Source organism: Marmota flaviventris, chromosome 10 (genome assembly GCF_047511675.1).
Source record: "Marmota flaviventris isolate mMarFla1 chromosome 10, mMarFla1.hap1, whole genome shotgun sequence".
NCBI classification, from domain to species: domain Eukaryota; kingdom Metazoa; phylum Chordata; class Mammalia; order Rodentia; family Sciuridae; genus Marmota; species Marmota flaviventris.
In genome coordinates, this window is record NC_092507.1 from 120511611 (window position 1) to 120523062 (window position 11452).

At 52.3% G+C, this 11452-nt stretch overlaps 2 protein-coding genes across 3 annotated transcripts; both read left to right on the plus strand.

Annotated features, from left to right (window-relative positions):
- The first annotated feature begins 654 nt into the window (after nt 1-654).
- Nucleotides 655-3198, plus strand: LOC114079676 (protein S100-A15A). 2 transcript variants are annotated; one of them, XM_027921010.2, is made up of 3 exons: nt 655-818; nt 1021-1187; nt 2602-3198. In XM_027921010.2, exons 2-3 carry the CDS (start codon nt 1038-1040, stop codon nt 2776-2778), a joined length of 327 nt encoding a protein of 108 aa, XP_027776811.2. In that variant the 5' UTR covers nt 655-818; nt 1021-1037; the 3' UTR covers nt 2779-3198. The 2 variants fall into 2 exon arrangements, with proteins under 2 accessions (XP_027776811.2, XP_027776812.2); XM_027921011.3 differs by having other exon boundaries at nt 728-1187.
- Nucleotides 3199-10019: 6821 nt separating this feature from the next.
- On the plus strand, nt 10020-11084 carry S100a8 (S100 calcium binding protein A8). The gene is made up of 3 exons (XM_027920864.2): nt 10020-10122; nt 10570-10731; nt 10886-11084. The coding sequence occupies exons 2-3, from the start codon at nt 10591-10593 to the stop codon at nt 11012-11014; spliced, it is 270 nt and encodes an 89-aa protein (XP_027776665.2). The 5' UTR covers nt 10020-10122; nt 10570-10590; the 3' UTR covers nt 11015-11084.
- The last annotated feature ends 368 nt before the right edge of the window (nt 11085-11452 follow it).

The window sequence follows — 11452 nt, forward strand, 5'->3', positions numbered from 1 at the left end:
GTGTTTGGGCTTGTTCCCAAGGACATGGGTTTGAATCCGACTCCAGGTGGATCCGTTGTGTGATCTTGAGAAACTTCTTGACCTCTTTGGGTTTCATCTCCCTACCCCCGCCAGGAAAATAGGGGTCGTGGTACCTACCTTCTAAGGTCACTGTGAGGATTAAATGGGGTAATGTGTAGACGGTGCTTTGTCGCCTGGCCGGCCCCATAAGGGTAGAAGCAGCGCCCGAGACAAGGTATAGGAATGTGGTCACGATTCCCACCTGCACAGGATTCAGGGAGGACAGCTGGCTCCCCCAAACTGGATCTCATCTCCATCTCTGTAGAAAGTGGGGTGCAGCAGGTGACAGCCTCAAAGTGCCAGGTGGGCACTGCACAGAGGTGGTGGGGGGCCATGGGATTGGAGAGCTGCTGGCATGGCAGGTCCTGGAGAGGTCCACACGGCAAGGGGATGGCAGGCAAAGGTGTCGGTTCCCGTGCTGTCTGTACACTTAAGTGAGAAAGAAAACAGCAGGAACAGGCTGGGTCCCCGAGCATCTGGGTATTCGCATTTTCTGCTTGTGGAACAAAACTGTTCTTGGCAGGGACGCGGATACTGCCTTTTCAAGGATTTTAAATTTCCATCGTAAACAACATAAACGCTGTTTTGTTTCAGAGGGTCTTCAGTTCCCCCTCCTCCTTTGACGGCAGGTAACTCTTAAACCCAGGCGGTCTGGAGGGGAGGAGGACACAGTTCCTGCACCCAGGACGCCTGTCCTCCTCCGTCCAAGTGAAGGGACACAGTTATATCCTGAGACTTTGCTGGAAAGCTTCTTGCAGGTTAGTGACTTTGAGTCGGTTTGCGAGGGGCCAGGGGGACTGCAGGGAGGACACCTGAGACCAGGTGCTGGAACGTGGGCAGGAGGAGGAAGGCAGAAGGTTCTGGAAGAAGCATCCGTCCTGCTGTGGACTGCCCCAGACCAGATTCTCCGCTGTGCCCAGCTGCTCTCCCCTGCAGCCCCACATCTGCCCCCTGTCCCAGGTTGGAGCCCAGCAGTCATGCCGGACACACCAGTGGAGGAATCCCTTTTCCAAATCATCCACTGCTACCACCAGTATGCAGCCCGCGAAGGGGACGTGGAGACCCTGACCCTGGAGGAGCTGAGGGCCCTGCTCATGGACAACGTGCCCCGCTTCATGGAGACCTTGGTGTGTGGGGTCTGGGATAAGGTGGGGATGAGGAGGGGATGGATATGGGGTTGGCTCTGGGGTTGGAGGGGAGTGTTGGAAGTGAGTGGTGAGGGCGTTGGGAAGGAGCTGACTTCCAGAAGAATCTCCAACTTGGCGGAGGGAAGTGAAGGAGAGCAGGGTCTGCCCAGATTCACTTCCCACCCTTCCCTCCCCTGCCTGCCTCACTCCAGTCCAAGGCCCTCAGACCTCACCCCCAGACTGTTTGTCCGTCTGTCCATCTTGTCTGCTGAGCACAGGTCCTAAATTCTTCCCTCTGTTGGCAGGCCCATCTGTCAGCGACTGCCCCCAGCCCTGGACCCCTTCTCCAGCCCTTTGAGCTCAGCTCTTTCCCCTGCCACTCTGTCCCCTGGGCCTGGGGGAGCAGAGTTCAGGCTGTGGGGGCCACCCTAGGACAGGCAGGGGTAGGAGAATTAACTTTCCCTCCCACCTCCTGCCCCCTGAGTGTCGCAGATGTGGACGAGCCCCGCCCACCCCAGGGGAACCTTGGGGACTGTAAGGCCCACAAGGATTTTTGTGGGTGCTACCCTCCGCCCTCTGCCCTATCCCCTAGGGTTTCTGAACAGTCATCTCCAGAGATGTGAGATTGAACCACTGACTCAAGGTCACTGTCATGTCCCATCCCTGCTCCTAACTGGGAAAGAGCAGAGGAGACAGTCTTGCCCTCTGTCACCTGGAGCGTACCCCTGAGCATGGGTAGGGGAGCTGGGGTGACTAGTCTTATTTCTAGGACACCTTTTCCTTTCCAGGGAAAACTCTGTGGGGCTGTGCCTGGACCCCCCAGGCCCTCCATGCATGGGGCTCACAGTCCCACTTAGGTACAGGGCCCTAGAGGACAGACACCTGGGCACGGAGAGCAGGCTTGATGTGGCACAGGTGAGGGAAGCGGGGAGAGCCTGCTCAGGGCAGGAAGCCTCCAGCTGTTCTCTGGCGCCCAGCTTAGTGGTGGTGATGGGGTTATAGGAGCGGAAGATGGTGGTGGGAGAGAGGCCATGGATCTGCCTGCAGGGATGAAGGCCTGCCCACAGCCCCCGCCCCTGAGTGCTTCCCAAACGCCCCCCACGGTGTGGGGGTGCCACGCCCACCGGCCGAATCTTACTGAAATCTGCTTCCCCTGCCACTACCCACTGCCTCGCCGTGCCCACCCGGCCTGACCCGTCTCCTTGCTGGGCTGAGGCCACTGACTTTCCTCACGTTGTCCCCTCCTCTATCAAACCTCAGTCCTAAGGTCAGGGATGCAGCGTGCGATGTCCTAGTCAGCGTTTCCTGCAAGGCCCTTGTGGGCAGGGCGCTCTGCTGTTACCCTGCAGGTGGCTGAGGCCTGGTGAGAGGGCTGCATGCTTGGAGGGTGGTTGACCCTCTTGCCCCTCTTCAGGGTCGGAAGGAGCCTTACTACATCGCGGAGTTGTTCCGGGCAGCAGACAAGAACAAGGACAACCAGGTCTGCTTTGAAGAGTTCCTGTACATCCTGGGCCAGCTGGCGAAGGATTACCACCTGCAGTACCACCGGCAGCTGTGTGCCCACCACTGTGCCCAGCAGAGCCTCTACTAGGGCCGCTGGAGCCTGCTTCCAGGAGGAGCGTGACCTGGCTACGGGGCCCGGCGGAGAACTCGGCTGTGTGTGCAGCTCACTCTTGTGCAGCCTCACACTCATTTGGGGTATTAGTCTCTTCATGGTTCTGGGTACCATTCATGGATGGGAGATTCAACTTCTGCCTTCAAGAGGCCCCTGTCTGATGGAGGAGGCACAGCCCCGGAGCCCACGTGTTCTTGTTTAAGTGGGGACACACCCGGCCCTCGGCTCTCAGACTGTGAGAAGGAGGCTCTTCCTTTGGGCAGTTGACCCTCTAATAGGAAGCCGTGCCTCCCCAATCATGTTCCTCACTACTGTCTCCCTGGACAGAGGGGCAGAAGGAGAGCCACGTGGGCAGAAGTACACTGGACATTGTTTTTGAAGGTGTCCCTGCTCAGAATGAGAGCTTCAATGACCCTGTATATAAAGGGCTTGGGGAGGGACCAGGGTGGGGAGAGGAGCACATTTTAAGGGGAACGGCAGTGGAGACACCTGTGGTTGCCCAGGACAACAGAAAGTGGGCCTGGAAATGAATCTCCAAGGGGAATAAACCCAGTTGTGTTTGAATAGGTGGGTCTGAGAAGCCTCCCTCTCTCTCTCTCTCTCTCTCTCTCTCTCTCTCTCTCGTACTGGGGGACTGAACGCAGGGCCTGGCTGTGTGTGCTAGGCGAGAGTTCTGCGCTGAGCTGCACCCCAGGTCCAGCACAAGACCCCAGCAGTCCTGGAAGGCCCATCTCTGGGGTGGGACTGTACCTGGGTAATGGACCCCCGAGGGGCTGTTTAAGGTGGAGGTGATCAACACTCCCCCAGAGGCTACCTGGGGACCCCGGGGGATAGGTCAGACAGGGGAGAGGCTGGGGAGCCATCGGGAGGCTCCTGCACAGCCTGGGCCCAGGCCAATGAGGACGAGGTCAGTGGCTGTAGGCAGGGAAACAAGGGAGGGCGTAGACACAGGGGAAGTGGGGACATCGAAGCCTCACACCTGGGTGACAAACTGAGGAAGGGGGGTCCAGAACGAGGCTGAAGTTTCAGGCGTGGGTGACAGAGGGGAACACGTGCTGGAAGTGGCGCTGGCATTTGGTGTCCGGGTGGGGAGCCGTTGTTCGAGGGAGGATTGTGCCTTAGGCTTTGTTCCTGCTGAGTCAGAGGTGGAGACGGGTTAAAGAGGACAGTCAAGTCCGGCAGAAGGCAGACTCCTGTCATAGGAAGGGCAATGCGTGGACCTGAGACTGTCAAGCAGAGAAGACTTCCTGGAGGAGGAAAGGTCAGGTCTGGTTTTTACCAATACAACCTGATGACGGATGTGGTGTCCTGTCTCTGAGTTACTCGTGACTCGATGGTCCAAGCCCTCTTGTGGTCCCTGACCCCTCCCAACTGAGACCTGCCCCTGCCCCATCTGGGTTGTTTCCGTCTCGCTCTCCCCTGGAGCCCGGGAATTGGAGGCAGAATTCCTCGGGGAGGGTCTCATCTGCCTTCAGGCCCCGTCGGAGACCACCTTGGTGGGCTTCCTTTTCTGAGGATGGGTCTGGGAACTCATGGCCTGAGCTTATTTTGATCAAAAGGATGGATTTAGAAAGAATGACGGGCCACCATCGCATGCTCACCTCTGGGAAGCCTTTTGTACCCCATTTCCCTCTGGGTCTCTCCCTATCCAGGGGCACTTTTTCGGTACTGAGGATTGAGCTAGGGACACTCTACCTCGGAACCTCACCCCCAGCCCTTTTTATTTTGAGACTGGGTCTTGCTAAGTTGCCCAGGCTGGCTTTGAACTTGTGACCCTCCTGCTCAAGGGGCATGCTCTGTTCACTGTAGTTGTGTTTCACTCTCTGTATCCCCAGACCTGACCATGAACTTGACCCTGAGTCAGCGCAGGGCTGGCTCAGCATGTGTCAACAGGGAGGGGTCTGCTGGCTGGGGACCCACGATTCCCCCTCCTGCAGGCAGGCCCCTTGGTCAAGTCCTGGTCCTGTTATGGAGACAGAGTATTCAGACCCTCAACGTCCAGGGCAGAGGACGTTGCTGCCCGTCTCACCTGAGCTCTGTGGGGGCTCTCGGGGCACTGAGGACTTAACAAGGGCACCGGGTTGGGTCCTTTGGGCCTCCCTTCACCCCCTTTCTGGGGATTTCTCCACCACTTCTGCCTGCTCTGTCCTCATTTCCTCAGCCTGGGGATGGGCTGAGTCAGTCTGTTGGGACACATACTGGGGACTGGGCCTTTCCTGTAAACATGGCCAGGTTCCGCTCCGCTAGGTTACCCCATGTCCCTCAGGCTGATTGCAGGTTCTGCCTTTCCCCCAACACGTTTGCCCAATTCTTGGCACCCATCTCCTGCCAGCTCACCTCAGCCTCCTCCTCTCCCTGCAGCCCCCACGTCTACCTATCAGAGGGCTCTGTGGGTGACCGTTCATGGTGTCCCGGGCCAGCCTGCACAGGATGCCATAAGGCAGCCCCCACTCATGACTGCCTTTAGTCTCCTGAGCCAGACCTGGAGGAGGACCTCAAGCCACACCCCATGCCTCAGTTTCTCCATCTGTCACACAGGGATAATGATACCAGTGACACCCACTTTATAAGGTTGCTGGGGACATCAAGTGAGTCAGTGGATGTAAACACATTTTGAAAATATGTGACACTTTGGGATAAGGTAGTGTATGGCAGGTCATATAGGATTGTCCCTGACGAATACTATATACAATTTAAGGGCTGACCACTGGTTGAAAACTTGTCCTGGTATATGGCAGAAGGGGCACTGTAGTCTGACCTAGAGGCTGATTCACCTCTTGTCAAGAAAGTCAGAGTGCATTTGGCTGATGGATTCATATGCTCTGCCTTCTTCCCCAAATGGCTAAGTGTGACGAAGGGAATTTTTGCATTGGGTAAAGAAAACACTAAAATTCAATTTTGTATTCATTTATTACCTAGAGGTGTGGAAATAAGTGTAGGTTCTCTTCTAGAAGGTTTCCCAGTGCCAAAGAAAAGGGAGACCACAAACAGGTGAATCCTAGAAAGTCAGGGCCGATGTCGTGACAGGGAGGGGCTTGGGTGGCACAGAGGAGAGAAGAACTAACCTGCGTATATGGGGGCTGTGCGGGGATCAGGTGGCCTCAGAGCTGGGCTGGGAAGGATGAGAAGGATGTCACGAGGATGAAGAAGTCTTCCAGGCAGTGTCACATCGTATCCTGAATCTCATTGTTCTCTCTGTGGACCTCGGTTTCCTTGTCTGTACAATAGAAATTGCAAAGTATGTAACTCATAGGATTATTGTGAGAGTTAGATGAACTGATGCAAATGAAGCACTTATGATGATTCCCGACATAGGACACAGACTCAGCAAATGTCAGCTGTGATTTTGCAATTATTTGTTTGGGTGTGCTAGGCATTGTGCTGGGTCCTGGGGTCAAGGGCAAAGATGCACAGTCTGGCTCTGGAGGGCTCACAGCATGGTTAGAGAATCAGGCACAGGTCTGGGGCAGAAAGCATGGCTCACTGCTTTCAGCACCAAACATTGTGTGTGTGTGTGTGTGTGTGTGTGTGTGTTAAACCTTTTATTAAAATATGATGCATAGTAATAAGTCCCAAATTTTCAACTCTGCAAATATTTCAGGGAAATTGACACAGGTGCATTAAAAATAGGTTGTACACCATGAACTAGAACTTATACATCTTTTATGATCATTAAGAACAAAAGTCTGGCCAGGCACGGTGGCACATGCCTGTAATCCCAGCGGCTCGGGAGGCTGAGGCAGAATTGCAGGTTCAAAGCCAGCCTTAGCAACTAAGTGAGATCCTAAGCAACTCAGTGAGACCCCGTTTCTAAATAAAATATAAAAAAGGGCTGGTGATATGGCTCAGTGGCAAAGCCTCCTTGGGTTCAATCCCTGGTGCCACCCTCCTCCAAAAACAAAAACAAAAAAATCTGTCCGTGTATGGTGGCACATGTTTATAATCCCAGTGACACTGGAGGCTAAGGCAAGAGGATCACAAGTTTGAGGCCAGCTTGGGCAACTTAGTGAGACCTGTCTCAAAATAAAAAGGGCTGGGGATGTGGCTCAGTGGCTCAGAGCATCCAGTACCAAATAAAGGGAGGAGGAGGAGGAGGAGGAGGAGGAAATGAAAATATAGATTGGTTTATAAATCTATAAAAGGGACATTGGGACAACATAGTAATATACACATATATGTGGCCTTATAAATAGAAGATTGGGCAAATATGACATGTGGGATGATGGGTCAAAATGTGCCAAGAAAAGTGTATAAGTCATAAGTTTTTTGGATCTATTATTAATTCTCACAAGGTATAATTCTTTTTGTAGATGGAAGCATTTTAAAACAATTTAAAAAATTATTGTGGCACAATATATATAACATTACATTTATCATCTCCACCGTTTTTAAGTGTACCTTTCAGTGGTATTAAAAGTACACTCACATTGTTGAACAATGTATCTCCAAACTCTTTTCATCTTGCAAAATTGAAACTCTGGACCCATCGAGCAGCACCCCTCTATTTGCCCTCCTCCCAGTCTCTAGCATTGGCCCTTGTACTTTCTGTCTCTATGGATCCGACTCCTCTAATGATGTCATATAAGCGGAGCCATACGGCATTCGTCTTTTTGTGATAGGCTTATTTCACTTAGCATAATATCCTCAAGGTTCATCCATATGGTATCAAATGTCAAGATTTCTTTCCTTTTTAAAGTCTGAATAATGTTCCATTGTATATATGTATTTGTTTATCCATTTACCTGTTAACGTCCTCTTGTGTTTCTCCCCTCTTGGCTCTTGTGAATTATGTTGTATGAACGTGGGTGTACAAATATCTTTTCAAGACCTTACTTTTATTTTTTCTGGTATATACCTGGAAGTGGAATTGCAGGATTATGTTTATTTATTTATTTTTTTTGAGAAGCCACCATACCATTTTCTTCAGAGCCGCCAAACCATTTTACATCCTCATCCACAGCACACAAGTCTTCCGATCTCTCTAGGTCTTTGCCAACCGTTGTTACTTTCTTTTTTCTTTTGGTGGTACTGAGAATTGAACCCACTGAAATATACTTCCAAGTCCTTTTTATTTTTTATTTTTGAGACAGGATCTCTCTCACTAAGTTGCCCAGGCTGGTTTTGAACCTGTGATCCTCCTGCCACAAACCTTCTGAGTAGCTTGGAGTCATGGGCCACCCTCTCAGATGTTTTTTTTCATGATAGTAACCCTCTTAACAGGTATGAGGTGGTATCTCGTGCTGTTATTTTATTTTTTAAAGATGGACACAATATCTTTATTATCATTTTATTTATTTTTATGTGGTGCTGAGAATCAAACCCAGTGCCGCACGTGTGTGAGGCTAGCTCTCTACCGCTGAGCTATAACCCCAGCTCCTCCTTCTGTTCTGGTTTTGATTTGCATTTTCCTAATGATGAGTGATTCTGAGCATACTGTTCATGTGCTTGTCGGCCATGTGAATACTTTTTGTAGAAATATCTATTTAAACCCTTAGCCCATTTTTTTTTTTTTAAATGGGGTTGTTTTTTTCTGTTGTTGCTGAGTTGTCAAGAGTTTTATTATCTTCTGGATATTAACCTTTTACTGGATACATGTTTTACAAATATTTTCTCTCCTTCTGTGGGTGGAAGGCTTACTCCATTTTGCATCTCTATTCATGAATCGCTTTAACTGAGGCACACAGCAGGTAAGTAAGCGGTCCAAGGTCACACTGTTACACAACAAGTGGCCTAATAAAGCCCAGAGGGCTGTGGAGATCCCAAGGAGAGACTAATACCGTCTCCCTCCCCTAGGTGGCGCTGACGGCCCGGGGCCCCGGGGAAGCCTGGTCAATATTTGATGATTAAAGGAGGTAAGGAAAGAGGAATTTTCCCTGTCAGTCATGGTCCCATCAGAACAAGTTCTAGAACTGGATCCTCCGGGGTTCGGTGCGGAATTTGTCACACCTGCCCTGGGAAACTCAGGGAAAACCCCTTCACCTTTCTAAAGGTCCTCCGCTTCCTCCCCTGTCCATCTTCCTAGTAGGCATGCTCTGAAGTTTTTAAAAATCTTCTTCTTTTTTTTAATCTATGGGTTTTTTTAGTAATGCATGACAGTAGCATCCGTTTTGACATAATCACTCAAGCAGGGAATACACCTTATTCTGATTCTGACCCAGTACCTCTCCTCTCCCTTCCCTTTCCCCACACCTGCCCCCTTCCCTCTGTTGATCCATTTACCCGTGGTTGGTTTTTTTAAACTAATTTCTTGTGGATGGACATGATGGTGACATTCCCTGGGGGTGTTCCTGTGTGTTCCTAGGAAAGTCACGTCAGGTTCATTCCACGGCCTCCTTTTCTCCGAGGTTCTTATGAGACAAAATGGATGTGGCTTGCACTGTGACAGGAGAATCACGCCACAGATCCTCAGCCTTGGAAGCCAGGGAATGGGACTGGCATTGTGGTAGTGGTGGGGAGGGGTTGACCCTCCTGAAATCCTGGACAATTGGCCACCTCCTCTTCTCCTCTTCAGCCTGGGGCTCACCCGGCTCCTCCAAGAGCCCTCCCTCTCTCCAGCCCAGAGCTGCCTTCCTTCCTCTGGCCCAGAAAAATCACCCCAGACAGGGAGGAAGGCCCTGCTGGGTTCAGGCCCTGGCTCAGCGCCTTGAGGTCCCAGTGCAGAGGACCTCAAGCCACCTCAGCCCCCAGAGCAGGATGGTCACGAGGGGTGCCAGCAACAGGAGAGGAACTGACCTAGCTGATGACACCACATGTCCCCAGAGTCCCACCACCCACCCCAAACACAGCACCATAGAAATACCCCACCCTTCATTCCTGAAAACCAGCCGCAAGGCCCTAGGTTTTGCCTTTCTGGGGTCTTTGGGCCCTTTTGAGAGTCTGATGGAGCCACAGAGGAATGTCCTCCTGCACACACCCTCCAAGGCCCTTCCAGAGATGCGCAGACTGGCTGACAGGCGGCATCAGCAACAGCAGCAGTGGCGGGGGCTTAGGAGTGAGGCTGTGGCTGCAGCAAGGCAGGGGGTTCCTGGGACCCAGGAAAGGACCTTGCTATGGCCTCCCCCTGGTTTCTCACCCTGGGCCTGCTGCCCTGCAAGCCTTCCCTGCCCGCTTCCCCCACCTCCCCACCCCTCAGAAATTCTGGCTGTGCCCAGTGATTGCCACACCCACCTGGTTGGGAAACCGGAGGCTGGAGCAACTCTGCAGGAGAGCTGCCTCTCTGAATGGCCCAGCCGCAGGGAGCTGGCCAAGCCTCCCCGCTATAAAAGGGAGTGGATACTCAGCGCTGGAGATCCTTTGTCAAGCCAGCTTCAGGGACGTCTGGTGAGTGGTGCTGCCTGGGGCGGCCTGCACTGGAGGCCTCCCTTGAGGAAGGAGCTTTCTGTGAGACAGGAGGGAAGCTCAGGGAGATCTCAGCAAAGACCTGGTGCTCTTGGAGAAGAGCGCCAAGGATAAGTGGAGTCTGCTACTCTGCCAGCGGGCGAGGGCACGTTCATTTCCTAAGCAAGGACTTCTTTGACAGAGGGTGGTGCCATAGGGAGGAAGGGAAGGGGGGGGAGAGAGAGAGAGAGAGAGAGAATATGAGTGTCCTTCCCATACCCACATCCCACCCTTTACCATCAAAGCCACGGTCATCTCCTGGTTTAATAATTACCAGGTCAAGCCATTACTTGGGGATGGAGCCCTTTGAGTGTCCCTCTGGTCTTCACTCTTCCATGGGCAAGTGCCCCATCTCCAGCTCAGGATTCCCCATGTGGCTCCTTCCTTCAGGTGAGCAGTTCCTTGGACATCATGCCAACTGATCTGGAGAAGGCCCTGGACTCCTTAATTGATGTCTTCCACAAGTACTCCCTGGAGAAGGGGAATTACCATGCCATCTACAGGGATGACCTGAGAAAACTGCTAACTAAAGAGTGTCCTCATTACACGAAGGTGAGGAGGGGCTGCGTATGGTTGGGGGTCTCTGCCTGGCTCTGAGGAAGCCCCCAGGGGTCACTGGTCTTCCTCGCTGCCCTCTGTAGACAGCCATGCTTTAGCTTTCTCTGAGAAATCTATACTCTGGCTTCTCCCCCTTTGATCCTCACAGAATAAGGATGCAGATACCTGGTTCAAGGAGTTGGACGTCAATGCAGATAATGCTGTTAACTTTGAGGAGTATCTCGTATTGGTGATCAAGGTGGGCTTGGCAGCCCATAAAGAGTCACACAAGGAGTAGCAGAGCTGTCCCGCCCTGGGGCTGAGCCCTTGTGTATGTACCTGCAGGATAATAAAGTCACCGTACCTCAGTCCTCTCTTGGTCTCTCGCTTTTCTCTCGTGGGATGAACTTCCTGGGGGTGAAGGAAGAAGACACCCGGGTTGTTGCTACCCTCACCCCTCAAAGCCTCCAGTGCTCCCCTCTCCTCGGCTTCCTCCCTCTCTCTCCCCAAGTTACTCTAAGTTTCTTCTAGCTCCGTGGTCCCAAGTCATTGGTCCTGGGACTTAAGGATTTTAAAAGTCCATAACACTATGGATGATGATATTATTAGTTCCCCTCAAATGAGTGATTGGGGAACAGGGCGGAGTTAGGAAAACTAATACTGTTCTCCCAGTTACGTTTTAGTTTCCAGCTAAATGTCTTAGATGTGGCTCTAGGGAAACCAGCGAGATAGCTGT